The sequence below is a fragment of the Tachypleus tridentatus genome, chromosome 4 (assembly GCF_004210375.1).
Source record: "Tachypleus tridentatus isolate NWPU-2018 chromosome 4, ASM421037v1, whole genome shotgun sequence".
NCBI lineage: Eukaryota > Metazoa > Arthropoda > Merostomata > Xiphosura > Limulidae > Tachypleus > Tachypleus tridentatus.
The window spans coordinates 11,762,931-11,789,743 of record NC_134828.1 but is presented as its reverse complement, the minus strand read 5'-3'; the positions used below and the strand labels follow the sequence as shown (position 1 = coordinate 11,789,743).

General features: G+C 32.9%; 1 protein-coding gene across 1 annotated transcript; it reads left to right on the top strand.

The window, feature by feature from the left end:
* The first annotated feature begins 328 nt into the window (after positions 1-328).
* On the top strand, positions 329-12,081 carry LOC143250017 (uncharacterized). The gene is made up of 4 exons (XM_076500652.1): positions 329-358; positions 598-717; positions 1,974-2,128; positions 11,030-12,081. Exons 1-4 carry the CDS (start codon positions 329-331, stop codon positions 11,286-11,288), a joined length of 564 nt encoding a protein of 187 aa, XP_076356767.1. The 3' UTR covers positions 11,289-12,081.
* Positions 12,082-26,813: the final 14,732 nt, after the last annotated feature.

Here is a 26,813-nt window from a genome sequence, read left to right as displayed (position 1 = left end):
TTTTTCTGATGTTTGAAATGCTGGTATCGTGTTATATAGGGACGAGTTCATCAACTGTTCTTTTGTTCTTATGCAGGAATGGAAGAGGAGTTTTTATCACATATGTGGTAAGCAAAGACTCGTGTTTTATTAATCAGTAAAGTCTACACGTTTTGTGCCATGTACGTTCAAGATAAAAGGTTTTTGTTTGTTTTTTTGATTGACGTTCCTTTTCTATGTACAATAAATCTTATACATAAATTATATGACAACTTGAGTGTTAATTCCATGGTATCTCAAACTTTAGTGATGTTCCCCGGTGGCTCAGTAATAAGTTTACGGACTCATAATGGCTAAACCCACAGTTCGATTCTCCGTGGTAAACAGAACACTGATAACCCACTGTGTAGTTTTTTAAAACAACAACTTTGTTAATATTTGATTTTTCTGCACTTCATTTTTTTAATGATATCTGACAATTATTGTCTTTATTCAACCCTGGTAAGGTAATCGTAAGCTTTCTTGTGATATAAATTGTGATGTCAATTTATATTGACTCTAATCTCTAGTTTGTAGGAACCCAGGCTGTCTGACTCAATAACAAAACTCTTTCCACAGCAGCCTGGAAGTATCGCAGCCCAACACGGACGTCGAATTCTCCAGGGAGATCAAATACTGGAAATCAATGGGTTGAACTTCAGGGACAGCAATCAGAAAGATGTGGCAGAGATGTTAAAGGTAAGATGTCAGAGTAAGAATGGGAGGGGTATTAAAACATACATGTCAAGCACAGATAGTGTGGAAATAATTTTTCAAAACTGAATTGCTGATTTTGGGGATTTTCAGAGTTTAGTTTACAAATACCAGTTCTTGTCTCACGTGCTTTCTCACGGAGAATTTGTAATGCATCTATGCTCTTAAGGATAAAACACCTAAAATGTAACTAGCTCTAAATGGACTGTTTTTATGTAGTTACAAGGTATTTGAAAATAATAATTAGACTTGAAAGATACGAGTACAAGATATTTAGAATTTTTAAGATTGGGATATTTACTGTACTTAATGACAATGGAAAACGAAAGAAGATGGATCAGTTTGGGTTACTAGGACCATCTAGAAAAAGACATGCAACAAGTCTCACTCAAGTCGGATAAACAAAGTACCGTCTCTAGTAACAGGTGAGAACCCACAAAGACAAAGGTCAGTGACATAGGCCATTTACATGCCACATACAACAGCACGCAACATAATTAAGTAGGATCTCAGTCTGTAAAAACAATACAAGTTGTTTCTGCAACACTTCTGTGAACCAACAAGCAGTTGAACACAAATTGTTGCTGCAACATATCTGTGAACCGACAAGCAGTTGGAGAATATGTTATTCATATTATTCCATACAAAGGTATACTGGTCATATATGTGTAAAAACGGCTCGTTTGGGTTGAGAAGATTTTTTTTACGTAGAGGGGAACAACGTTTCGACCTTCTTCTGTCATCGTCAGGTTCGACCGAAGAAGGTCAAAACGTTGTTCGCTCTTCTATGTAAAATATTTTCTCAGCCCAAACGAGCCGTTTTTACATATATATTTCTCTACAAGTGGGTTTTCTCAACATCACTGGTATACTGGTCAAATTACTTAATGCAGCATTTATGAATTCCTAAGTGATCACTGTTAAAACAAGCCCTAAGAAATTGTCGTACTTGTGCACTAAATGGATTATGAAATGTAATCAGGGGGAATGTTGTGCTTTGTATATGATAGCCCTACAAACAAGGACTATCATTTACTTGAATGAGACATGGATTGTAAAGACACAAGGAGGCTTCAAAATCGTCTTATTATAACAAAGTCGACTTCTATACTTGATTTTTTTATGAAGTGTTTCTTTGTTCCATTTATTATCAATATTTATATCATCTACTTCCTTCTTGAGTTATACTTATATCCTTTGTTTCTTTCTTCTTTAACCCTATTTGATCATTGTTTTCATAGAACACAGATGGCGCAATTGTTCTACTGCTAGGTCGTGTGTATGCCCTGACTTTGGCCATCCAAGAGTGGACCAGGGCGAAACTTCGCAATCGGACATCAACCTGGTCAGCCTATTCAGATGATACAAAAGAAAAAGTTCAGGCCCAGCGCCCCAGGTAAGTAGTAGTTTCTGTAGGTTTATTCTGCTTCAAAACTAACTCGTGAGTTTTAAAGTTTGAAAAAATGATATAAGTACTGGTACTCTGTTAGCCACATTTGAAATAAAAAACACTTAGGGAAAGGATTAGCCATATTAGTATAATCTTAAGTGGTATTTTATATATCCTTTTGAGGTTAGAAAATTACTTCGTAGGAAAGATTGTTTGTTGCGTTTTGCGTAAAATTAATCAAAGATGTATCTACCTTAGAAGTCCCTAATCTAGAATTGGTAGAATAGAGGGAAAACAGATATTCAACATCACCCATTCCCAACTCTTTGGCTAACTTTACCAATGAAAATTGTGATTGACCATCATATTAATATGCTCTTACGTTGTGTTCGGTGACGGGATTCAAACCCGCGACTTGCAGATTCCGACTCGAGAAACGTATCTGTCAGGCCACGTATAAAAAAGTAACATAATAATTACCACCATCCCAACTGATGATATCAAGGCTAATGTAAGAAACTCTCTTGAAGTCTGCGTAAGATATTTCTGTATGAAACCTAGCTGAAGATCGAATATGAACAGTGTCAGCCAACTTTAGTGGATACAATATGCAGTTATTCTCCGTTATGTTTCAACTTACCTACAATATGCTGTTGTTAACTGTGTACGCTCGTGCGATCCTAATGAAACTAAGAAACTTAAACCAAAAAATTCTCAGTAGAAGAAATTACATTTCTTTCGTCAATCAATGATGAAAGGTAAAACTAATCCCTAATTTTGTGAAGATAAAACTATTTAAGAATTTTAATCATATTATAAGCTGCTGATGTTTAGAAACTGTGTTTAAGATTTCATACCTTAGTGAGGGCATCAACAAATTTTACTCCTGTGGTAGTGATGGACAGTAAGACTTCATGTGTGTTTGCAGTCTCTCTTATTAACTGTGCACGCTCGTGCGATCCTAATGAAACTAAGAAACTTAAACCAAAAAATTCTCAGTAGAAGAAATTACATTTCTTTCGTCAATCAATGATGAAAGGTAAAACTAATCCCTAATTTTGTGAAGATAAAACTATTTAAGAATTTTAATCAGTGTACAAACATTATCCATAATTTACAGAACAAACTACTAAAAGTCATGTTAAGCTCGAAATATAAAGAACTAAATGACCTACAGAAACAAAAAATTAATCTAGACTATCAACTGTCCTGCTGCATTCAACCAGACCTTTATGGACTCGTACAACGTAACATCAATCAACTTAATAGTTAGAACGACAAGAAAGAGAAGGCCCTTCACAACAAGAAACTAGATAAACTGAGGTGACAACAACAAGAAACTAGATAAACTGAGGTGACAACAACAAGAAACTAGATAAACTAAGGTGACAACAACAAGAAACTAGATAAACTAAGGTGACAACAACAAGAAACTAGATAAACTAAGGTACCAACAACAAGAAACTAGATAAACTGAGGCGACAACAGATCCGACCGAAAATTAAGCAATAAAGAAATACATCTACTCAACAAAGGACCCAACTTCGCAGTAACACCTAGAAATATTCCATCCATCGAAATGAAAGCCTGTCTGGAAGACCTAGCTAGAAGGCTGGTGATCCACTCTACACAAAATGAAAACACCAACAAAACAACGAAAAACATGAAGAAGACAACTTCGACAAGAATTCCACCGGCAACTAACAACCTAACTTTCCACGTGGAACTGAAAACATCTATTTCTCTGAAACACATCAAAACTGTATCTTAAACAACTTTTTAAAGAATTTTCACACAAAACTGTCAACATAATTTCACAGAAAAGAAGTCTAAAAAACAACCTCACACAAAAAGATATTAATTCTATAAACAACTTAAAACAAGACAACAACGTCAAAATTCTAAAATCAGATAAAGGCAAAGCTATAGTTATAATGAACACAAATGAATACATTCAAAAAATGAACATCTTGTAAGATACAAACAAATTTAAACTAATAAACACAAAAAAACAGATGAAACCAATTAAACAAAATACTACTACAAATGGAAAAACAACAACACAATCTCAGAAAACATTTATTCTTACTAACGAAATACCGACTCACACACACCATAACTATACAGCACCCTCAAACCTCACAAACCTGATTGTCCACTACGACCTATTATGTCGACCTACGAATCATTTAACTGAACCTCGGTAAATATAGAACATGGGCATTTTCAAAATCTGTAAAATCAGCCAGCTCCCTTTTAAAAGACTCTTTTAACTTTAAATATATTCTTAATCAACTAAATCATAAAGCCTTAATGGTCAGTTTTTCACAGAAGTCCTCACAACTGATGCCTGCAAGATAGCTTTAGAACTTTATATCCAAGACCCCAACTCATGGATACACATCCCCAGCAACCAATTAGCAACCTTTATAGAATTCACTACCACCAAAACTAGCTCTATTTTCAATAACCAAAACTACCTACAAATAAATAGCCTAATTCTGGGGAATCCCGTGTCACCAGTTCTAGCCAACATTTTTATGATACAGATTGAATCTCAAGCGACCAGTTCAGCCTTACACCCACCACTATACTGGTACAGGTATGTTGATGATATAATTGTTGGATTCACATCTACAGTACACATACTTAGTTTTTTCAACCACGTTAACTCGATACATCCCAACATTAAGTTCACCTGTGAACAGAAAAAAACTAACCAAATAACATTTCTTAACCTCAAGATCACAAGAACTGATACACAGTTCAAAACAGAAATACACAGAAAAATTACCCACACTGGATTATACTGGGACTCAGCACATGAAACAAAACAAAAACTCAACATATTAAGAAACCAAATAAACACAAACACAAAACTATGTTCATCAGATAAAATTAATGATGAAATTAACAAAATAAAACAACACTTTATCAACATCAACAAATTTCATTAAAAAAACGTGGAAAAAATTATACACACACACCTTGACAAACAACAAACAAACAATAATAAATCACAAGATACAACAAACTGCCAAACCTTATACTGCTGTTTACCATATGTTCCAGACATCAGCGAAAAAAAATAACCAACATCAGGAAATTGAAGTCCATACTATGTAAAAATTGCACTGACAAACACAACACCAACATTATTTATAAAATACAATGCAACAACTGCCATGAATTTTATATTTGAGAAACAAGCAGAAAAATGAAAACTAGATTCAAATAACACAATAAAACCTTCACGCGTTTTTGAACACTGCAAATCAAATAAACACAACATAACCATAGAAAACATCCAGATATTAAGTAAGGAAACAAATATAAACAAACGCAAAATCAAAGAAGCCCTACTTATATAACAACTGAAACCAAAATTAAAGGAACAAACACCTTTATACCTATACTAATTAATAATCTAACATCCAACTGCAACGCCCCCTATAATCCGGTATCCGTTTATACTCTCGTCCCTAACACACGTGTCCGTCAACGGTCACATTCAAACATTCTCTCTTTCTTAACCTGAAGATGACCTAGGAAGGTCTAAACGTTGTTCTCTGCTTATCAATAAAAGTATTAATACTCATACCAGCCGTTCTGAGATACATTTTTATGTCAAATGGGTTTCTCGTCATCAAGAGTGTGCAGAATAACTAAATGTGAATATGCACTGATTGGCTGCTTTAGTGGGAGGAGATAAAATTAATGATGTCATAGTGTGTGGCACGCCAGCGTCGATAACGTCATAGTTTCACAGAGTGGAACCAGAGGACACGTTGTTAGTAGGTATATGTTGTCATCCTACGATGGCACTTATAAAGCAGAACTATAAACACAGTGTTATGCAAATTAGATTAAACTGTTAGTTTTAAAACTGATTGTTACTATAGAATTAATGACCCAATGACATACACCACCTTTTGCTGGCGAACTATCTGCACGCTAATCATACCATTACGCCATCTGGTGCTACTTTGTGTCCATAACAAAACACTTTTTGTTTGGTATCTCTGGAACTATAATGCCACGCCTAACATAGTGCTCTCTGACAGCAGACAACTTCCACTGTCCAGTGGCGTAGCGGCCTGAAACCATTTCCGTAGCAACGCACCCTATGCTTGACAATATGACATCATCGTCACAACCCTTGCAGCCAATCATCATGTAGTGTCAAACATTCCCCCTAACTACTAATTATGCTATCAACAAAGTGAAAGGCATTTGGTATTAGTGTTGTTATTCCCAGTTGGCATCTGAGTTACCAGCTAGTATTGCAACTACTTTATAAATAATATAAAATATGGCATGCTCTTCCCGAATAAGTACTCTTTATTTGTAAGAACCTGGGTGAACTGAAGAACAGAAGTAGCGAAAACTTAATATTTTCATTGAATATTATACATTGTGTTGAATAAAGTCCCTCCAAACCGTATACACATATTAAGTTCAGTGTAGAAACTCGTTATTTGATCATGGTCATAAGAACAGAAACTGTAGGTCTATCGCGAGTCATTTAGGATAAACATGAGGTTTTAAAATACGCAGGTAGTGACATATTTGTTTGTATACACTTCAGTTGGAGAGTAGTGACACACATTGCGTGCACAATCATTTCATATAATCTGGTTCTTATAGTAGCTTAAGCACTAAGCCTAATGGTTCATTCAACTCATTTCCTTGTTTTTGAAGCTATTTTATCTTTTTTTTTTTTTACATATATATTCAGAAGTATCGGTGGTTGTCAGGTGACCAGCAATTACGAGATCTTAGATTTTTTATTTCCTTAGGCCTAGTTGTCTCAATCCCATTGTTATTTCAGCAGTAAAACTGTAGACAAGTATTAGAGACCGAGTGAAAGTTCGATCGATGAAACAAAGAATTTCTTTATGGTTGCGAAAACTCTCAGTAATAATTCTAAAAATTTTGTTTTCATCTGTGAGATCTAATGTCAATAAAGTTGCTTCCAATAAAACACATACGTATTTGGAATTTATTGTTTAAGTGGCTCAGCTGTCTCACGTGTTTTGAAAATATTACGATTTTGAGACTGTGGAAAATATGGAGCATCCAGAAGTTATACATATTAAGGAAAGTAGGGCAAATAAACTGATACAGTAAGATAACTTATGTTGAATAATGTTTAGAGTAACTGTCGAAACACTCGTTTCTGATCTACTATTCAAGCATAGTTTCGTAATATTTCACAACAACAGTAAGTTCAGTGTCAAAAACCCCATATACACTGCTGGCCAAAATCTTAAGGCCAATGAACATAAAGAAAAAATATGCATTTTGCTTTGTTAGACTCAACCACTTATTTGAGTAGAGCTTCGAAAGATGAAAATAAGAAAAGGGAAAATAAAAATAAAAAGCATATAATAGGGAAAATGTGAACACTATGAAATTAGCCTAAATACTAGCTGGTCAAAAGTTTAGACCATACCCAAAAGAAGTCCTAAACAGGGTAGGAAATGCCCAACAAGAGGTCTCAGTAGCGAGTTGCACGGCCGTCATTGCGAATAACTTCAAATATTCGATTCGCTTTGGCATGGTCGATATATGTGTTTGCAGAAGGCTGGCTGGAATGTTATTCCAAGTGGTGAAGATGGCTTCACGAAGATCATGCACTGTTTGTAATTGACGTCCATTTCTATAGACTTCCCTTGCCATCCACCCCCAAACATTTTCAATGGGGTTCAGTTCGGGCGAACATGCTGGGTGGTCCAAGAGAATCACGTTATCCGCCATGAAAAAGTCCTTTGTCCTGCGGACATTGTGGATTGCAGCGTTGTTCTGCTGAAGGATCCAGTCATTTCCACACAAGCAAGGGCCTTCAGTCAATAAGGATGCTCTCTCCAACATGCCAATGTAGCCAGCTGCTGTTTCACGCCCCTGTATAACATGAAGCTCCATTGTTCCATGAAAGGAAAAGCCACGCCAGATCATGATGAATCCTCCTCCACTGTGTCGTGTAGAAAATGTCTCTGGTGGGATATCTTTATCGTACTAGTAACGTTGAAAGAGAACAAAACCTTCTTCCACTTTTCTACGTCTCATGTTTGGTGCTTTTCAGCAAAGTCTAACCGAGCCGTTTCGTGGTGTGGAAGAAGGCGTAGCCTTTGAAGACATTTACGGTTTTTAAAGCTTTTCTCTCGTACATGCCGTCTTATTGTTCTTGAGCTGCATTCTGTGTTTGTAAGGGCCTTAATCTGGTTCCACGATCGGCTGGTGTCTTGCCGGACAACCCGTCGAATTCTCTTGTTCAACGCCGGCGAAATTTTCTTGGACCGACCACTTGAAATTCTCGACCCGTATCCCTCAGGTTCTTTTTAAGAAATTTGCAACAGCGGTTTTACTACACCCAATCTCACCAGCGATGGCACGTTGAGAGAGACTTTGCTTTTGCAGCTCGACAATTCTGCCACGTTCAATCTCTGTCAACGTTTTAGCCTTTGCCATGTTTTTACTCAATGTAATACAGGAGATGTCAGTGGGAGATGTTGACAACGCTAATGCTTGAACACAAATGACTAAATTTCGTTACGTGTTTACCGATTAACGCTTCGTTTCAGTATGGGCTTAAACTTTTGACCAGCTAGTATTTAGACTAATTTCATAGTGTTCACATTTTCCCTATTAAATGCTAAAAAGTTTTTTATTTTTATTTTCCCTTTTCTTATTTTCATCTTTCGAAGCTCTACTCAAATAAGTGGTTGAGTCTAACAAAGCAAAATGCATATTTTTTTCTTTATGATCATTGCCCTTAAGATTTTGGCCAGCAGTGTATTTATATTACAAAACACAGCCATAGTCAGTCCAGTAGAAGAACTTCATATATATCTATCACAGAAATCTATGTCTGTCTGTTTATCCGTTACCTAACTACCCCGACGTCGCTGAGCCAGTCTCAGCCAAACTTTGTGGAATCATAATCTGTATCAAGAGCATGTAATGGGGGAGTTCGAAACCTCTTCACCCTCCGTTACTGTTGTTATTGAGTGTTTATTATCTCTAACGTAAGTTAACGTTAACTCATGCATAGATAGCGCCATGTCCTTACATCAATTTTCTAACTTTATTTTTTCTATGACACAACATACAAACAGTGTGGGGAAGAACACGGAAACCTCTTGTATATCTCTTTGAAGGAATGCAATGAAGAAATGACCACCACTATTGCAGAGCTACATAAAGTTAGTTGAAGTTTCTTCTCCAACAGCAACCAAAGGCTGATATTAAGAGCAGTTTTTGAGTTATGCCATCTTGCTATTTTAATCTTAACCTTTGAGCTTCAACTCATAAGATACTTCTGCAACCAATGATTATCTTGTAATTACTCACGTGAAACACTGTGGCAGGGCATTAAGACTTGTGTGTAAAAATGATTACTGTAATAATATGTTATAAATTAATTCTGTAACAGTTTTTGTTTTATTTATCATATCATCTAATCACACACCTTCTTCAAATTTATAACCCGAACAAAGCACTGGTAGCTCAGCACGTACACACAAAGCACACAAATTTATGTGTCTGTCTGTTTGTCTGTCATCTAACTATTCCTACGTCACTGTATCAGTATTAACAAAACTTTGTGGATGATAGTTTTTAACAGGGGGGGTGTTAATGGAAGGTTTTTAACCACTCCAATCCCCAGTTATTCCTATTATTGAGTATTTGTTGTCTTTAATGTAAGTTAACGTTAACGATATTAAAATATGGCATCTTTACACCGAGAACTTAGACTTTCCATAAAACAATACATACAAATCAATAGACTTCGACAAGAGAGCTTCTTTATTTTGAAGTTATAAAATTAAATCCTTATAGATTAAACCCAGATTTAAATAAAACTATTATTTTTAAATCTGAGTAATGATTACAGTATTAGCATGTTTTTCTGTCTGTATTGTTTGTTTTTTTCTTTTGAATTTCGCGCAAAGCCACAGGAGGGCTATCTGTGCTAGTCGTCCCTAATTTAGCAGTGTAAAACAAGAGGGCAGGCAGCTAGTCAACATCACCTGCCGTCAATTCTTGGGCTACTCTTTTACCATTGAATAGTGGGATTGACCGTCACATTATAACTCCCCCACGGCTGAAAGGGTGAGTATGTTTGGGGTTACGGGGATTTGAACGCGGGCCCCTAAGAGTACGAGTCACACGCCTTAACCCATCTAGCCATGCCGGGCCTTTTTAGTAGGCTACCCTATACTAATATGGCATATTGTTCTATTACGAATATTATAACTTCACATATGATCTCAAGTTCTGTAAAATGTGTGATAAAATTACAGTATTTCATAATTAATGTTGAAATACTGATGTAAAAATTAATATTTAACGGTTTTAATGAAAAATCAATGGAATTATTAAAATGTTTTTGGGTAAATATAAACATTTATCACGTAAATATAAAGAAATAAGAATCGAAAATGTTTTGTTTGTTATTTCTGATGAATATTTTTAGTTTTCTTATAGCAAAGCCATGTCGGAATATCTTATGAGTCGACGGAGGGGAAATCGAACCTCTAATTTTAGTCTTGTAAATCCGTACACTTACCACTGTATTAGCGGGGGACTGGTAATTACAGTAAGCTCTACGGGTAATTTTAATGTGTGGAGTTACACCTATTTTTATAACTTGGTTGGGTTTTATGCTGTTTTAATAATATAATTTGTTTATTGTTTTACTAGTTAACTTATTAACTTCGGCCTTTGCTACCAAAATGGGGGTTGAAAAGCTAACGTCAGGTTGCACTGCTTACCCGTAGCACAATCGGACCAGCGTGAATAATCATTCATGTATATCACAGAAAACAATCACTGTCGGACCATACCTTGAAATGAACTACTGAAAAGACATTTTAAAAATAATTGTATATTTCTTTGTTTCAGCCTTCCCGTGAGTCACCAAACGTCCACATTGGGCTTCCCCAACTTTGTGTCAACTTCTGCAGGTACGTCTCGAGAGACCAGCCCCAGTTCCAGTTGTCGAAGGGCAAGGCTTAGCATAGTGGCTGAGAACAGCCGGGTAGTGACCAATAACAGTGGCTTGGAAAGAGACCATTTTAGTGATTTCCACGATTCGGACGAGCTTGTTGACAATGGCGCAGAATATCCACTTCTTCCAAGCATCAAAGTTACAATATTTTAAACTGGCCCACATTATTCAGGCCAAACTTGACTGGATTTAAACGTGTCATCAAATAAGTTAAAAAAATTGGTAAATATATAGCGATTTAAATTACCCACTTACATAATTTATATTCCACCGTCCACAAACCTGGAGCATTGTCTGTACAAAAGGAACACAGATTATGGAATCTGAGAAAGTTGCTTCTGTTCACAACTTTGTGGAATCGATTATTTTACTTTATTGTTAAACTTCCTTCTCTACAAACACTAAAACAGAACCACGTTTTACATCACTGGTACTTATCTTTTACTTTCAGTTTGTGTTTGTAAACCGTACGATCTTTTACATAACAACAGATTAATGTTGATACGATATTATTATAATAATTTAGAAACGTATCACCATATAATTATCAGTAATTTTTTTAAATTATTTAGTGTAGTCATTCGTAAATTTATTAGTATTAATTAATTATCCTCGTAATTTGTATCCCTTGGAAACATCATTGTAATTTGAAAGGTTTGTAATATATACACCTTTAATTTGTCATTTTTATGAGAGCTACTCTTTTAACTTGTAAACTTTGTAACAGTTATCCTTGTTACATGTGGCAGCTACCTACATAACTTGTAAACGGTGTCAGTGATGCCCTTCTGTGACAAGTTACTCTTGTCACTTGTAAATTTGGTGACAGCTATTCTTCTGACTTTGATAGTTACCCTTGTCTCTTGTAAGCTTTGATAGTTACTCTTGTAACTTGTACATTTTGTGATGGTTACACTTATAACTTGTAAACTTTGTCATAGCTACCCTTCCCACTTATAACCTTCATAACAACCACCCTTGTCACTTGTAAATTTCGTGATAGCTACCCTTGTCACTTGTAAATTTCGTGATAGCTACCTTGTCACCTGTAAATTTCGTGATAGCTACCCTTGTCACTTGTAAATTTCGTGATAGCTACCCTTGTCACTTGTAAATTTCGTGATAGCTACCCTTGTCACCTGTAAACACAGTGACTTTTTATAGTTTCTATCACAGTTTTCTTTGCTGTTATGAAAGTCACATTCACGAATTTTCTAAATCATATTTACGCCTACAATTTCTAATGTTTTTATGTATCTACTACATTAGTATATTTTAGTATAGTTTACATGTTTAACCTGTGGTGTGTATATTTTACATGTTTAACCTGTAGTGTGTATCAGGTTGTTTGATTTTTGTTATTTTGTTTGTGTATTTTAGAAAAGCTAAACCTGTTGATTGTATACTTGGTGAAATCGATACTTCTGGTTTGGGTACTTTAATGTAGTTGTTTTTATTCAATAAATACCTTAAGGTAGTTACCCTTGTTGATTAAATACCTTAAGGTAGTTACCCTTGTTGATTAAATACCTTAAGGTAGTTACCCTTTGTTGATTATATACTTTAATGTTGATATACATACTTTATTGTAATTACCCTTGTCGATCGTATACTTTAATGTAATTACCCTTATTGATTACATACCTTAAGGTAAGTACCCTTGTTGGATTACATGCCATAAGATAAGTACCCTTGTTGGATTACATGCCATAAGGTAAGTACCCTTGTTGGATTACATGCCATAAGGTAAAGTACCCTTGTTGGATTACATGCCATAAGGTAAAGTATCCTTGTTGGATTACATGCCATAAGGTAAGTACCCTTGTTGATTAGTCGCCCTTTTAACATGTCTATTTAGGCTCAACCACCTGTGTTAATTAATTTTTGAGGAATTTCTTTAAGGGTCTTGGAGGTTCGTGATTCCTCAACTTTTGCCATTATAAAAGATAGAGCTAACCTACCAGGGTGCAGAGTAACTGTGATAGAATCCCCTTGTGCCTGAAAAACTGCCCACAAATCTGATTAAAAAAAAAAAACGTCACCGTATTTTCTCTGATTAAGTTACTTACTGTGTCACGAGTTTATCCTGTAGTTGTTGTGAAGTGATCAACAAATCACTTTTCCTGAATGACCTCTTGACCAAAATATAGCTGAATTATTTTCCTACAAATTAAAGAACAGAAAAGTGCGTTTGATGTAACAGTGACAAGAAAATGTACGTTGTGAAAACTTTAAATAAAAATGGTACTTTGTGACGTGGTTTCTTCATGTTGTTTTTACCTTAATGGTACTTTGTGATGTGGTTTCTTCATGTTGTTTTTACCTTAATGGTACTTTGTGATGTGGTTTCTTCATGTTGTTTTTACCTTAATGGTACTTTGTGATGTGGTTTATTCATGTTGTTTTTACCTTAATGGTTTCTTTATGATGTGGTTTCTTCATGTTGTTTTTACCTTAATGGTACTTTGTGATGTGGTTTCTTCATGTTGTTTTTACCTTAATGGTACTTTGTGATGTGGTTTCTTCATGTTGTTTTACCTTAATGGTACTTTGCGATGTGGTTTCTTCATGTTGTTTTTACCTTAATGGTACTTTGCGATGTGGTTTCTTCATGTTGTTTTTACCTTAATGGTACTTTGTGACGTGGTTTCTTCATGTTGTTTTTACCTTAATGGTACTTTGTGATGTGGTTTCTTCATGTTGTTTTTACCTTAATGGTACTTTGTGATGTGGTTTCTTCATGTTGTTTTTACCTTAATGGTACTTTGTGATGTGGTTTATTCATGTTGTTTTTACCTTAATGGTTTCTTTATGATGTCGTTTCTTCATGTTGTTTTTACCTTAATGGTACTTTGTGATGTCGTTTCTTCATGTTGTTTTTACCTTAATGGTACTTTGTGATGTGGTTTCTTCATGTTGTTTTTACCTTAATGGTACTTTGCGATGTGGTTTGTTCATGTTGTTTTTACCTTAATGGTACTTTGTGATGTGGTTTCTTCATGTTGTTTTTACATGATTGAAAGTCATGTTCTACAGTTGTTCCCTTGCCAAGTATTTAAAGTCTATTGCTAGTACATAGAATACAAAGATCCAAAACTGTTTATAGTGTTTTCAACTGGAAAAAACTCACTCATATTCTTTAATAAGATAAAATACATATTTAGGAGTGATTATATAAGGTATAATTTACTCCTTCATCATATTGTTTCCGTTTCCTTCAGACATACCTTGGCCAAAATGTTTATAAAATATATAGTGAAATTCATATGAAGTCATATGGGGTTAAAACGTAACTTCTACCAACCACTAAATAATCGAACTCTCTATTATACATATGTGAATCTATTTATAGCACAGAATACGTCACCTCAATGCTATGTCAAATTAACATATCATTTCTCCTTCATACATATTTATATGCAAAAACGGCTCGTTTGGGTTGAGAAAATATTTTACATAGAAGAGCGAACAACGTTTCGACCTTCTATGTAAAATATTTTCTCAACCCAAACGACCCGTTTTTGCATATAAATTTCTCAACAAGTGGGTTTCTCGACATCACTGATTAACATACATATTGTTTCCTAAGTATCCTCACATATTGTGCTTTGTAACATCACGTTATTACATAATAGATAGTTCACTACAACGTATATTCGGTTATAATGATGTACATCCTTCATTTCTTCAATAGCCAGGTGGTTAAGGCACTCGACTGGTAAGCCGAGGCTCGCGGGCTCGAATCCCCGTCACACCAAAGATGCTCGCCTTATAATGTGATGGTCAATCTCACTATTCGTTGGTAAAACAGTTGGCGGTGGGTGGTGATGATTAGCTTCCTTCCCTCTAGTCTTATACTGCTAAATTAGGGACACCTAGCGCAGATAGCCCTCGTGTAGCTTTGCGCAAAATTCCAAAACAAACAAACAAAGACGCCTTCTAACAGTAATATCTCAAAACTAAGAAAATTGCCGAACGTATTTTACAATTCGAATGCCCACCAGTGGCACATAGTGAGAATCCAAGTTTCGATACATGTAGTGGGCAGAGCATTTTTCATTCCTCGTAACTTACATAATTCATAGTGACCAGCTCACTATTTCTATCCATTATTTGTTCTTTAATAAAATAGGCCTGCAATGGTTTTATTGTCTTGAAATTGTTACATGTCGTACAGTAATTCCTCAACTTTGTATAATATTCATTTTTCTCCATCACCTACAGAGTTTCCACAAAACGTCATATGAAGTTTGACATTGACATTGGATCACAATTTTTTATACTTAAAATGTTGACAACAACTAGCTATACATTTCTTTAGACCTGTCGTGATTAGAGTCTTACCGATCGTTCTAGGACCCAAACATAATAATAAAATATGTTCATTATGATAAACAAAATAATATACTGTTTCAAGTAAAGAGTTTTTCTTCCAGATTTGTAAAAGAAAAAACAACACACGTTTGTTTCGAAATTTGCGTAGCTGATTAATGAAACTCTGTTTGTAAAACCGAATCAACTGTTACGAAGTTTAAGATCACAGGCCTGTCTTAATGTCACCCTCTCTCCACCATACATCTAACTCTTTAATCAGATTTTATATATACTGCGTTTCTGTAGTAAGAAGAGATTATATCAAACCCTATAAATCGAACCGATATCTTTAGAACTATAACGTTACCCCATACACAGTACGGTGGTGTGGAAGTATTGTTTCACTGGTAACACATGATAATGGACGTATCATTAACGTTACCCCATACACAGTACGGTGGTGTGGAAGTATTGTTTCACTGGTAACACATGATAATGGACGTATCATTAACGTTACCCCATACACAGTACGGTGGTGTGGAAGTATTGTTTCACTGGTAACACATGATAATGGACGTATCATTAACGTTACCCCATACACAGTACGGTGGTGTGGAAGTATTGTTTCACTGGTAACACATGATAATGGACGTATCATTAACGTTACCCCATACACAGTACGGTGGTGTGGAAGTATTGTTTCACTGGTAACACATGATAATGGACGTATCATTAACGTTACCCCATACACAGTACGGTGGTGTGGAAGTATTGTTTCACTGGTAACACATGATAATGGACGTATCATTAACGTTACCCCATACACAGTACGGTGGTGTGGAAGTATTGTTTCACTGGTAACACATGATAATGGACGTATCATTAACGTTACCCCATACACAGTACGGTGGTGTGGAAGTATTGTTTCACTGGTAACACATGATAATGGACGTATCATTAACGTTACCCCATACATGGTACGGTGGTGTGGAAGTATTGTTTCACTGGAAACACATGATAATGGACGTATCATTGCTATGTTCACATTTTACAAACTTATTCGTTTTCTAAATATATTTTACGTGAAAGGCTAGTAACCTGGTTGTTAGACACCACTATACGGGCCAGTCCCACATATTCATCCTTTCTAATTATTAATACGTTTTATAAAGTATCTAGGAACAGTATATATTATTATTAAAACGTTTAATGAAGTATCTAGGAACAGTTTATACCATTATTAGAACGTTTAATGAAGTATCTAGGAACAGTTTATACCATTATTAACACGTTTAATGAAGTATCTAGGAACAGTTTATACCATTATTAACACATTTAATAAAGTATCTAGGAACAGTTTTTACTAGTATTAGAACGTTTAATGAAGTATCTAGGAACACTTTATACTAGTATTAGAACGTTTAATGAAGTATCTAGGAACAGTTTATACTAGTATTAGAACGTTTAATGAAGTATCTAGGAACACTTTATACTAGTATTAGAACGTTTAATGAAGTATCTAGGAACACTTTATACTAGTATTAGAACGTTTAATGAAGTATCTAGGAACAGTTTATACTAGTATTAGAACGTTTAATGAAGTATCTAGGAACACTTTATACTAGTATTAGAACGTTTAATGAAGTATCTAGGAACACTTTATACTAGTATTAGAACGTTTAATGAAGTATCTAGGAACACTTTATACTAGTATTAGAACGTTTAATGAAGTATCTAGGAACAGTTTATACTAGTATTAGAACGTTTAATGAAGTATCTAGGAACACTTTATACTAGTATTAGAACGTTTAATGAAGTATCTAGGAACAGTTTATACTAGTATTAGAACGTTTAGTGAAGTATCTAGGAACACTGTATACCGTTATTAACACGTTTAATGAACTATCTCGGAACACTTTATACCATTATTAACACGTTTAATGAAGTATCTAGGAACAGTTTATACTAGTATTAGAACGTTTAATGAAGTATCTAGGAACACTTTATACTAGTATTAGAACGTTTAATGAAGTATCTAGGAACAGTTTATACTAGTATTAGAACGTTTAATGAAGTATCTAGGAACACTTTATACTAGTATTAGAACGTTTAATGAAGTATCTAGGAACACTTTATACTAGTATTAGAACGTTTAATGAAGTATCTAGGAACAGTTTATACTAGTATTAGAACGTTTAATGAAGTATCTAGGAACACTTTATACTAATATTAGAACGTTTAATGAAGTATCTAGGAACAGTTTATACTAGTATTAGAACGTTTAATGAAGTATCAAGGAACACTTTATACTAGTATTAGAACGTTTAATGAAGTATCTAGGAACAGTTTATACTAGTATTAGAACGTTTAATGAAGTATCTAGGAACACTTTATACTAGTATTAGAACGTTTAATGAAGTATCTAGGAACAGTTTATACTAGTATTAGAACGTTTAATGAAGTATCTAGGAACAGTTTATACTAGTATTAGAACGTTTAATGAAGTATCTAGGAACAGTTTATACCATTATTAACACGTTTAATAAAGTATCTAGGAACAGTTTATACTAGTATTAGAACGTTTAATGAAGTATCTAGGAACACTTTATACCATTATTAACACGTTTAATGAAGTATCTAGGAACAGTTTATACTAGTATTACAACGTTTAATGAAGTATCTAGGAACAGTTTATACCGTTATTAACACGTTTAATGAACTATCTCGGAACACTTTATACCATTATTAACACGTTTAATAAAGTATCTAGGAACAGTTTATACTAGTATTAGAACGTTTAATGAAGTATCTAGGAACACTTTATACCATTATTAACACGTTTAATGAAGTATCTAGGAACAGTTTATACTAGTATTAGAACGTTTAATGAAGTATCTAGGAACAGTTTATACCGTTATTAACACGTTTAATGAACTATCTCGGAACACTTTATACCATTATTAACACGTTTAATAAAGTATCTAGGAACAGTTTTTACTAGTATTAGAACGTTTAATGAAGTATCTAGGAACACTTTATACTAGTATTAGAACGTTTAATGAAGTATCTAGGAACAGTTTATACCATTATTAACACATTTAATAAAGTATCTAGGAACAGTTTATACCGTTATTAACACGTTTAATAAAGTATCTAGGAACAGTTTTACTAGTATTAGAACGTTTAATGAAGTATCTAGGAACACTTTATACTAGTATTAGAACGTTTAATGAAGTATCTAGGAACAGTTTATACCATTATTAACACATTTAATAAAGTATCTAGGAACAGTTTATACCGTTATTAACACGTTTAATAAAGTATCTAGGAACAGTTTTTACTAGTATTAGAACGTTTAATGAAGTATCTAGGAACACTTTATACTAGTATTAGAACGTTTAATGAAGTATCTAGGAACAGTTTATACCATTATTAACACGTTTAATAAAGTATCTAGGAACAGTTTATACCGTTATTAACACGTTTAATAAAGTATCTAGGAACAGTTTTTACTAGTATTAGAACGTTTAATGAAGTATCTAGGAACAGTTTATACCATTATTAACACGTTTAATGAAGTATCTAGGAACAGTTTATACCATTATTAACACGTTTAATGAAGTATCTAGGAACAGTTTATACCATTATTAACACATTTAATAAAGTATCTAGGAACAGTTTTTACTAGTATTAGAACGTTTAATGAAGTATCTAGGAACAGTTTATACTAGTATTAGAACGTTTAATGAAGTATCTAGGAACACTTTATACTAGTATTAGAACGTTTAATGAAGTATCTAGGAACAGTTTATACTAGTATTAGAACGTTTAATGAAGTATCTAGGAACACTTTATACCATTATTAACACGTTTAATGAAGTATCTAGGAACAGTTTATACCATTATTAACACATTTAATAAAGTATCTAGGAACAGTTTATACTAGTATTAGAACGTTTAATGAAGTATCTAGGAACAGTTTATACCGTTATTAACACGTTTAATGAACTATCTCGGAACACTTTATACCATTATTAACACGTTTAATAAAGTATCTAGGAACAGTTTTTACTAGTATTAGAACGTTTAATGAAGTATCTAGGAACACTTTATACTAGTATTAGAACGTTTAATGAAGTATCTAGGAACAGTTTATACTAGTATTAGAACGTTTAATGAAGTATCTAGGAACACTTTATACCATTATTAACACGTTTAATGAAGTATCTAGGAACAGTTTATACTAGTATTAGAACGTTTAATGAAGTATCTAGGAACACTTTATACCATTATTAACACGTTTAATGAAGTATCTAGGAACACTTTATACTAGTATTAGAACGTTTAATGAAGTATCTAGGAACAGTTTATACTAGTATTAGAACGTTTAATGAAGTATCTAGGAACACTTTATACCATTATTAACACGTTTAATGAAGTATCTAGGAACAGTTTATACTAGTATTAGAACGTTTAATGAAGTATCTAGGAACAGTTTATGCTAGTATTAGAACGTTTAGTGAAGTATCTAGGAACACTGTATACTAGTATTAGAACGTTTAATGAAGTATCTAGAAACAGTTTATACTAGTATTAGAACGTTTAATGAAGTATCTAGGAACAGTTTATACTAGTATTAGAACGTTTAGTGAAGTATCTAGGAACACTTTATACCATTATTAACACGTTTAATGAAGTATCTAGGAACAGTTTATACTAGTATCAGAACGTTTAATGTTGTATCTAGGAACACTTTATACCATTATTAATACGTTTAATGAAGTATCTAGGAACACTTTATACTAGTATTAACACGTTTAATGAAGTATCTAGGAACAGTTTATACTAGTATCAGAACGTTTAATGTTGTATCTAGGAACACTTTATACCATTATTAATACGTTTAATGAAGTATCTAGGAACACTTTATACTAGTATTAACACGTTTAATGAAGTATCTAGGAACACTTTATACTAGTAATGAAGTATCTAGAAACAGTTTATACTAGTATTAGAACGTTTAGTGAAGTATCTAGGAACACTTTATACTGGTATTAGAACGTTTAATGAAGTATCTAGGAACAGTTTATACCATTATTAACACGTTTAATGAAGTATCTAGGAACACTTTATACTAGTATTAACACGTTTAATGAAGTATCTAGAAACAGTTTATACTAGTATTAGAACGTTTAGTGAAGTATCTAGGAACACTTTATACTAGTAATGAAGTATCTAGGAACAGTTTATACTAGTATTAGAACGTTTAGTGAAGTATCTAGGAACACTTTATACCATTATTAACACGTTTAATGAAGTATCTAGGAACAGTTTATACCATTATTAACACGTTTAATGAAGTATCTAGGAAAAGTTTATACCATTATTAACACGTTTAATGAATTATCTAGGAACACTTTATACTAGTAATGAAGTATCTAGAAACAGTTTATACTAGTATTAGAACGTTTAGTGAAGTATCTAGGAACACTTTATACTGGTATTAGAACGTTTAATGAAGTATCTAGGAACAGTTTATACCATTATTAACACGTTTAATGAATTATCGAGGAACACTTTATACTAGTATTAGAACGTTTAATGAAGTATCTAGGAACAGTTTATACTAGTATTAGAACGTTTAATGAAGTATCTAGGAACACTTTATACCATTATTAACACGTTTAATGAAGTATCTAGGAACACTTTATACTAGTATCAGAACGTTTAATGAAGTATCTAGAAACAGTTTATACTAGTATTAGAACGTTTAATGAAGTATCTAGGAACACTTTATACCATTATTAACACGTTTAATGAAGTATCTAGGAACAGTTTATACTACTATTAGAACGTTTAATGTAGTATCTAGGAACAGTTTATACTAGTATTAGAACGTTTAATGAAGTATCTAGGAACAGTTTATACTAGTATTAGAACGTTTAATGAAGTATCTAGGAACAGTTTATACTAGTTTTAACACGTTTAATGAAGTATCTAGGAACACTTTATACTAGTATTAACACGTTTAATGAAGTATCTAGAAACAGTTTATACTAGTATTAGAACGTTTAGTGAAGTATCTAGGAACACTTTATACTAGTAATGAAGTATCTAGGAACAGTTTATACTAGTATTAGAACGTTTAGTGAAGTATCTAGGAACACTTTATACCATTATTAACACGTTTAATGAAGTATCTAGGAACAGTTTATACCATTATTAACACGTTTAATGAAGTATCTAGGAAAAGTTTATACCATTATTAACACGTTTAATGAATTATCTAGGAACACTTTATACTAGTATTAGAACGTTTAATGAAGTATCTAGAAACAGTTTATACTTGTATTAGAACGTTTAATGAAGTATCTAGGAACACATTATACCATTATTAATGCGTTTAATGAAGTATCTAGGAACAGTTTATACTAGTATTAGAACGTTTAATGAAGTATCTAAGAAAAGTTTATACCATTATTAACACGTTTAATGAAGTATCTAGGAACAGTTTATACTAGTATTAGAACGTTTAATGAAGTATCTAGGAACAGTTTATACCATTATTAACACGTTTAATGAAGTATCTAGGAACAGTTTATACTAGTATTAGAACGTTTAATGAAGTATCTAGGAACAGTTTATACTAGTATTAGAACGTTTAATGAAGTATCTAGGAACAGTTTATACTAGTATTAGAACGTTTAATGAAGTATCTAGGAACAGTTTATACTAGTATTAGAACGTTTAATGAAGTATCTAGGAACAGTTTATACTAGTATTAGAACGTTTAATGAAGTATCTAGGAACAGTTTATACTAGTATTAGAACGTTTAATGAAGTATCTAGGAACAGTTTATACTAGTATTAGAACGTTTAATGAAGTATCTAGGAACAGTTTATACCATTATTAACACGTTTAATGAAGTATCTAGGAACACATTATACCCTTATTAACACGTTTAATGAAGTATCTAGGAACACTTTATACTAGTAATGAAGTATCTAGAAACAGTTTATACTAGTAATAGAACGTTTAGTGAAGTATCTAGAAACAGTTTATACTAGTATTAGAACGTTTAGTGAAGTATCTAGGAACACTTTATACCATTATTAACACGTTTAATGAAGTATCTAGGAACAGTTTATACTAGTATCAGAACGTTTAATGAAGTATCTAGGAACAGTTTATACCATTATTAACACGTTTAATGAAGTATCTAGGAACAGTTTATACCATTATTAACACGTTTAATGAATTATCTAGGAACACTTTATACTAGTATTAGAACGTTTAATGAAGTATCTAGGAACAGTTTATACTAGTATTAGAACGTTTAATGAAGTATCTAGGAACAGTTTATACCATTATTAACACGTTTAATGAATTATCTAGGAACACTTTATACTAGTATTAGAACGTTTAATGAAGTATCTGGGAACAGTTTATACTAGTATTAGAACGTTTAATGAAGTATCTAGGAACAGTTTATACCATTATTAACACGTTTAATGAATTATCTAGGAACACTTTATACTAGTATTAGAACGTTTAATGAAGTATCTGGGAACAGTTTATACTAGTATTAACACGTTTCATAAAGTATCTAGGAACAGTTTATACCATTATTAACACGTTTAATGAAGTATCTAGGAACAGTTTATACTAGTATCAGAACGTTTAATGAAGTATCTGGGAACACTTTATACCATTATTAATACGTTTCATAAAGTATCTAGGAACAGTTTATATTAGTATTAGAACGTTTAATGAAGTATCTAGGAACACTTTATACTAGTATTAGAACGTTTAATGAAGTATCTAGGAACAGTTTATACTAGTATTAGAACGTTTAATGAATTATCTAGGAACACTTTATACTAGTATTAGAACGTTTAATGAAGTATCTAGGAACAGTTTATACCAGTATTAACACGTTTAATGAATTATCTAGGAACACTTTATACTAGTATTAGAACGTTTAATGAAGTATCTAGGAACAGTTTATACTAGTATTAGAACGTTTAATGAAGTATCTAGGAACAGTTTATACCATTATTAGAACGTTTAATGAAGTATCTAGAAACAGTTTATACTTGTATTAGAACGTTTAATAAAGTATCTAGGAACAGTTTATACCATTATTAGAACGTTTAATGAAGTATCTAGGAACAGTTTATACCATTATTAACACGTTTAATGAATTATCTAGGAACACTTTATACTAGTATTAGAACGTTTAATGAAGTATCTGGGAACAGTTTATACTAGTATTAGAACGTTTAATGAAGTATCTAGGAACAGTTTATACCATTATTAACACGTTTAATGAATTATCTAGGAACACTTTATACTAGTATTAGAACGTTTAATGAAGTATCTGGGAACAGTTTATACTAGTATTAGAACGTTTAATGAAGTATCTAGGAACAGTTTATACCATTATTAACACGTTTAATGAATTATCTAGGAACACTTTATACTAGTATTAGAACGTTTAATGAAGTATCTGGGAACAGTTTATACTAGTATTAACACGTTTCATAAAGTATCTAGGAACAGTTTATACCATTATTAACACGTTTAATGAAGTATCTAGGAACAGTTTATACTAGTATCAGAACGTTTAATGAAGTATCTGGGAACACTTTATACCATTATTAATACGTTTCATAAAGTATCTAGGAACAGTTTATATTAGTATTAGAACGTTTAATGAAGTATCTAGGAACACTTTATACCATTATTAACACGTTTAATGAAGTATCTAGGAACACTTTATACTAGTATTAGAACGTTTAATGAAGTATCTAGGAACAGTTTATACTAGTATTAGAACGTTTAATGAATTATCTAGGAACACTTTATACTAGTATTAGAACGTTTAATGAAGTATCTAGGAACAGTTTATACCAGTATTAACACGTTTAATGAATTATCTAGGAACACTTTATACTAGTATTAGAACGTTTAATGAAGTATCTAGGAACAGTTTATACTAGTATTAGAACGTTTAATGAAGTATCTAGGAACAGTTTATACCATTATTTATACGTTTAATGAATTATCTAGGAACACTTTATACTAGTATTAGAACGTTTAATGAACTATCTAGGAACACTTTATACCATTATTAATACGTTTAATGAAGTATCTAGGAACATTTTATACCATTATTAACACGTTTAATGAATTATCTAGGAACACTTTATACTAGTATTAGAACGTTTAATGAAGTATCTAGGAACAGTTTATACCATTATTAACACGTTTAATGAATTATCTAGGAACACTTTATACTAGTATTAGAACGTTTAATGAAGTATCTAGGAACACTTTATACTAGTATTAGAACGTTTAATGAAGTATCTAGGAACAGTTTATACTAGTATTAGAACGTTTACTGATGTATCTAGGAGCACTTTATATCATTATTAACACGTTTAATGAATTATCTAGGAACACTTTATGCCATTATTAACACGTTTACTGATGTATCCAGGAACAGTTTAAATGTTCTGGTTAAGTTGAATTGTTCATGCTGTTCCTACTTTCAGTTATTCTTAGAAGATTTTCAGCCATATAGTTATTTCGTCGTCGTGATAACAGAAGTCCAGTTTCGATAAGATCAGCCATATGGTTATTTCGTCATCTTGATAACAGAAGTCCAGTTTCGATAAGATGCGTTAATAGGAATCCGTTTTTTGTCCAACTTGTTGAGTCTGTCATGAAGAGATTTTAACAAGAAAAATTAACAAATTAGCTTTATTTTGAGACAGTGGATTCGTTAGTTGTGTGACGGTCAAATCCATTTAATTGGTCAAACAAGAGTAGTCAAAGAGTTGGCGGTGGGTGCTGTCGACTAGTTTCCTTCCGTGAATTCTCTCTAGTCTGTCAGTTATAAAACAGGGAGAAGATTTAGCTTTCAGCACACATTCTGAAACACAAATGTGATATGATAAAGTTTGCAGTGTTACTGACAGTGAAATGCACTCTGCTGAAAACCGGTGTTAACTATATAAGAGAGCCCTCTTGTAGCTCTTTGTGAAATTAATAATGAATCAGAACAAAAGCTTGGAAATCCTAGATAACAAAGAGCATATACCATGGGCATCTTTTATCATAGAGTCAGTAGATTATATATCTATGATCTAAGTACTCAATACACATAATACAAACGTGATGCTATTAATAAACTATGGTAAAAAATTTAACTTTAAAAGATAATTTACATGTATTTTATTTGTTTCTATTCCGAACAATCCTCTGAACAAGGCAAGAAACCATCGCTAAGATATCAAACCAGAAAATAGTGAACCCGTCATATTGTTCATTTTTCTTCTTGTTTCAGTCAACGTAATTCTAAAACTAGTACATTAGTAACTTCAATTTAAACTTAAACCCACTTTATGAGTTTATGGGCAACGCACAATGTCATCGTCTAATTGAAATAACTAACAGTAATTGAAAAACAAATGCTGGGATAATAATATGATAGAGGCACGAAACTATGTCTCTTTTAAAACCTAAACGAATGTTTCTTCTTGTGCAAAAATTAAAATTAAATGTAATCTGAAGTTTGAGGAAAAATCGCAATATTCTAGAGTTAGAAATTCTGTCAGAAAATTTCCATATTTTAAAGAATTTTCTTGTTCTGTCTTTTCTTCAGAAGTGCTTGTTTTTATTAGAATAACATTAAAATAATTTAATAGAATTAATACCGAGGGTTTAATTTCAGCCTTTATAATATCAAAGATGTTTTTTTAATTAGAATAAAAGTGCGTATCTTGAAACATCTACTGGTCAGGTGGTTAGCGCATTTGACTCGTAACCTGAGGGTCGCACCAAACATGCTTGGCTCTTTCAGCCGTGTGGGCGTCTTAAAGTTCGGTCAATCCCACTATTCATTATTAAAAGAGTAGTCCAAAGGTTGGCGGTGGGTGGTGATTACTGGCTGCCTTCCCTCTAGTCTTACACTGCAAAATTAGGGACGAATACCGCAGATAGCCCTCATGTTGGCTTTGCGCGAAATTCAAAACATCTATTTGTCTTTACCATTTTCATATGGTATGATGTTCTTATTTTAACGCCTCTTTCAGAGACAGTGATGATTTAAAATTGCAATACTGTATGAACTCTGACTGATTGAAGTTAAGCTAGTAAAAATACCCGGCAATTTGCGGAACTTTTCAGTGTATGTTTCAAATAAAACTAAACACATTTGTTGATTATTTTAATTAATCTGACTTCATAAATATTTGATTTCCAGGAAACTGCGTATCATAATTAAGAAAAAGAGATTTTAAAGTTTTTATATGTCAGTAGCTCTTGTACGATTTTCTTAGCCAATAGGAAGTGAAGAT

What these genes read in the sequence shown, in the direction of transcription:
- LOC143250017 (XM_076500652.1), top strand. Translation starts at nt 329, where the DNA reads ATGGCTAAACCCACAGTTCGATTCTCCGTG. An exon ending in CCACAGTTCGATTCTCCGTG is followed by an intron (nt 359 to 597) that starts GTAAACAGAACA and finishes CTCTTTCCACAG; the next exon opens with CAGCCTGGAAGTATCGCAGC. An exon ending in ATGTGGCAGAGATGTTAAAG is followed by an intron (nt 718 to 1,973) that starts GTAAGATGTCAG and finishes TTGTTTTCATAG; the next exon opens with AACACAGATGGCGCAATTGT.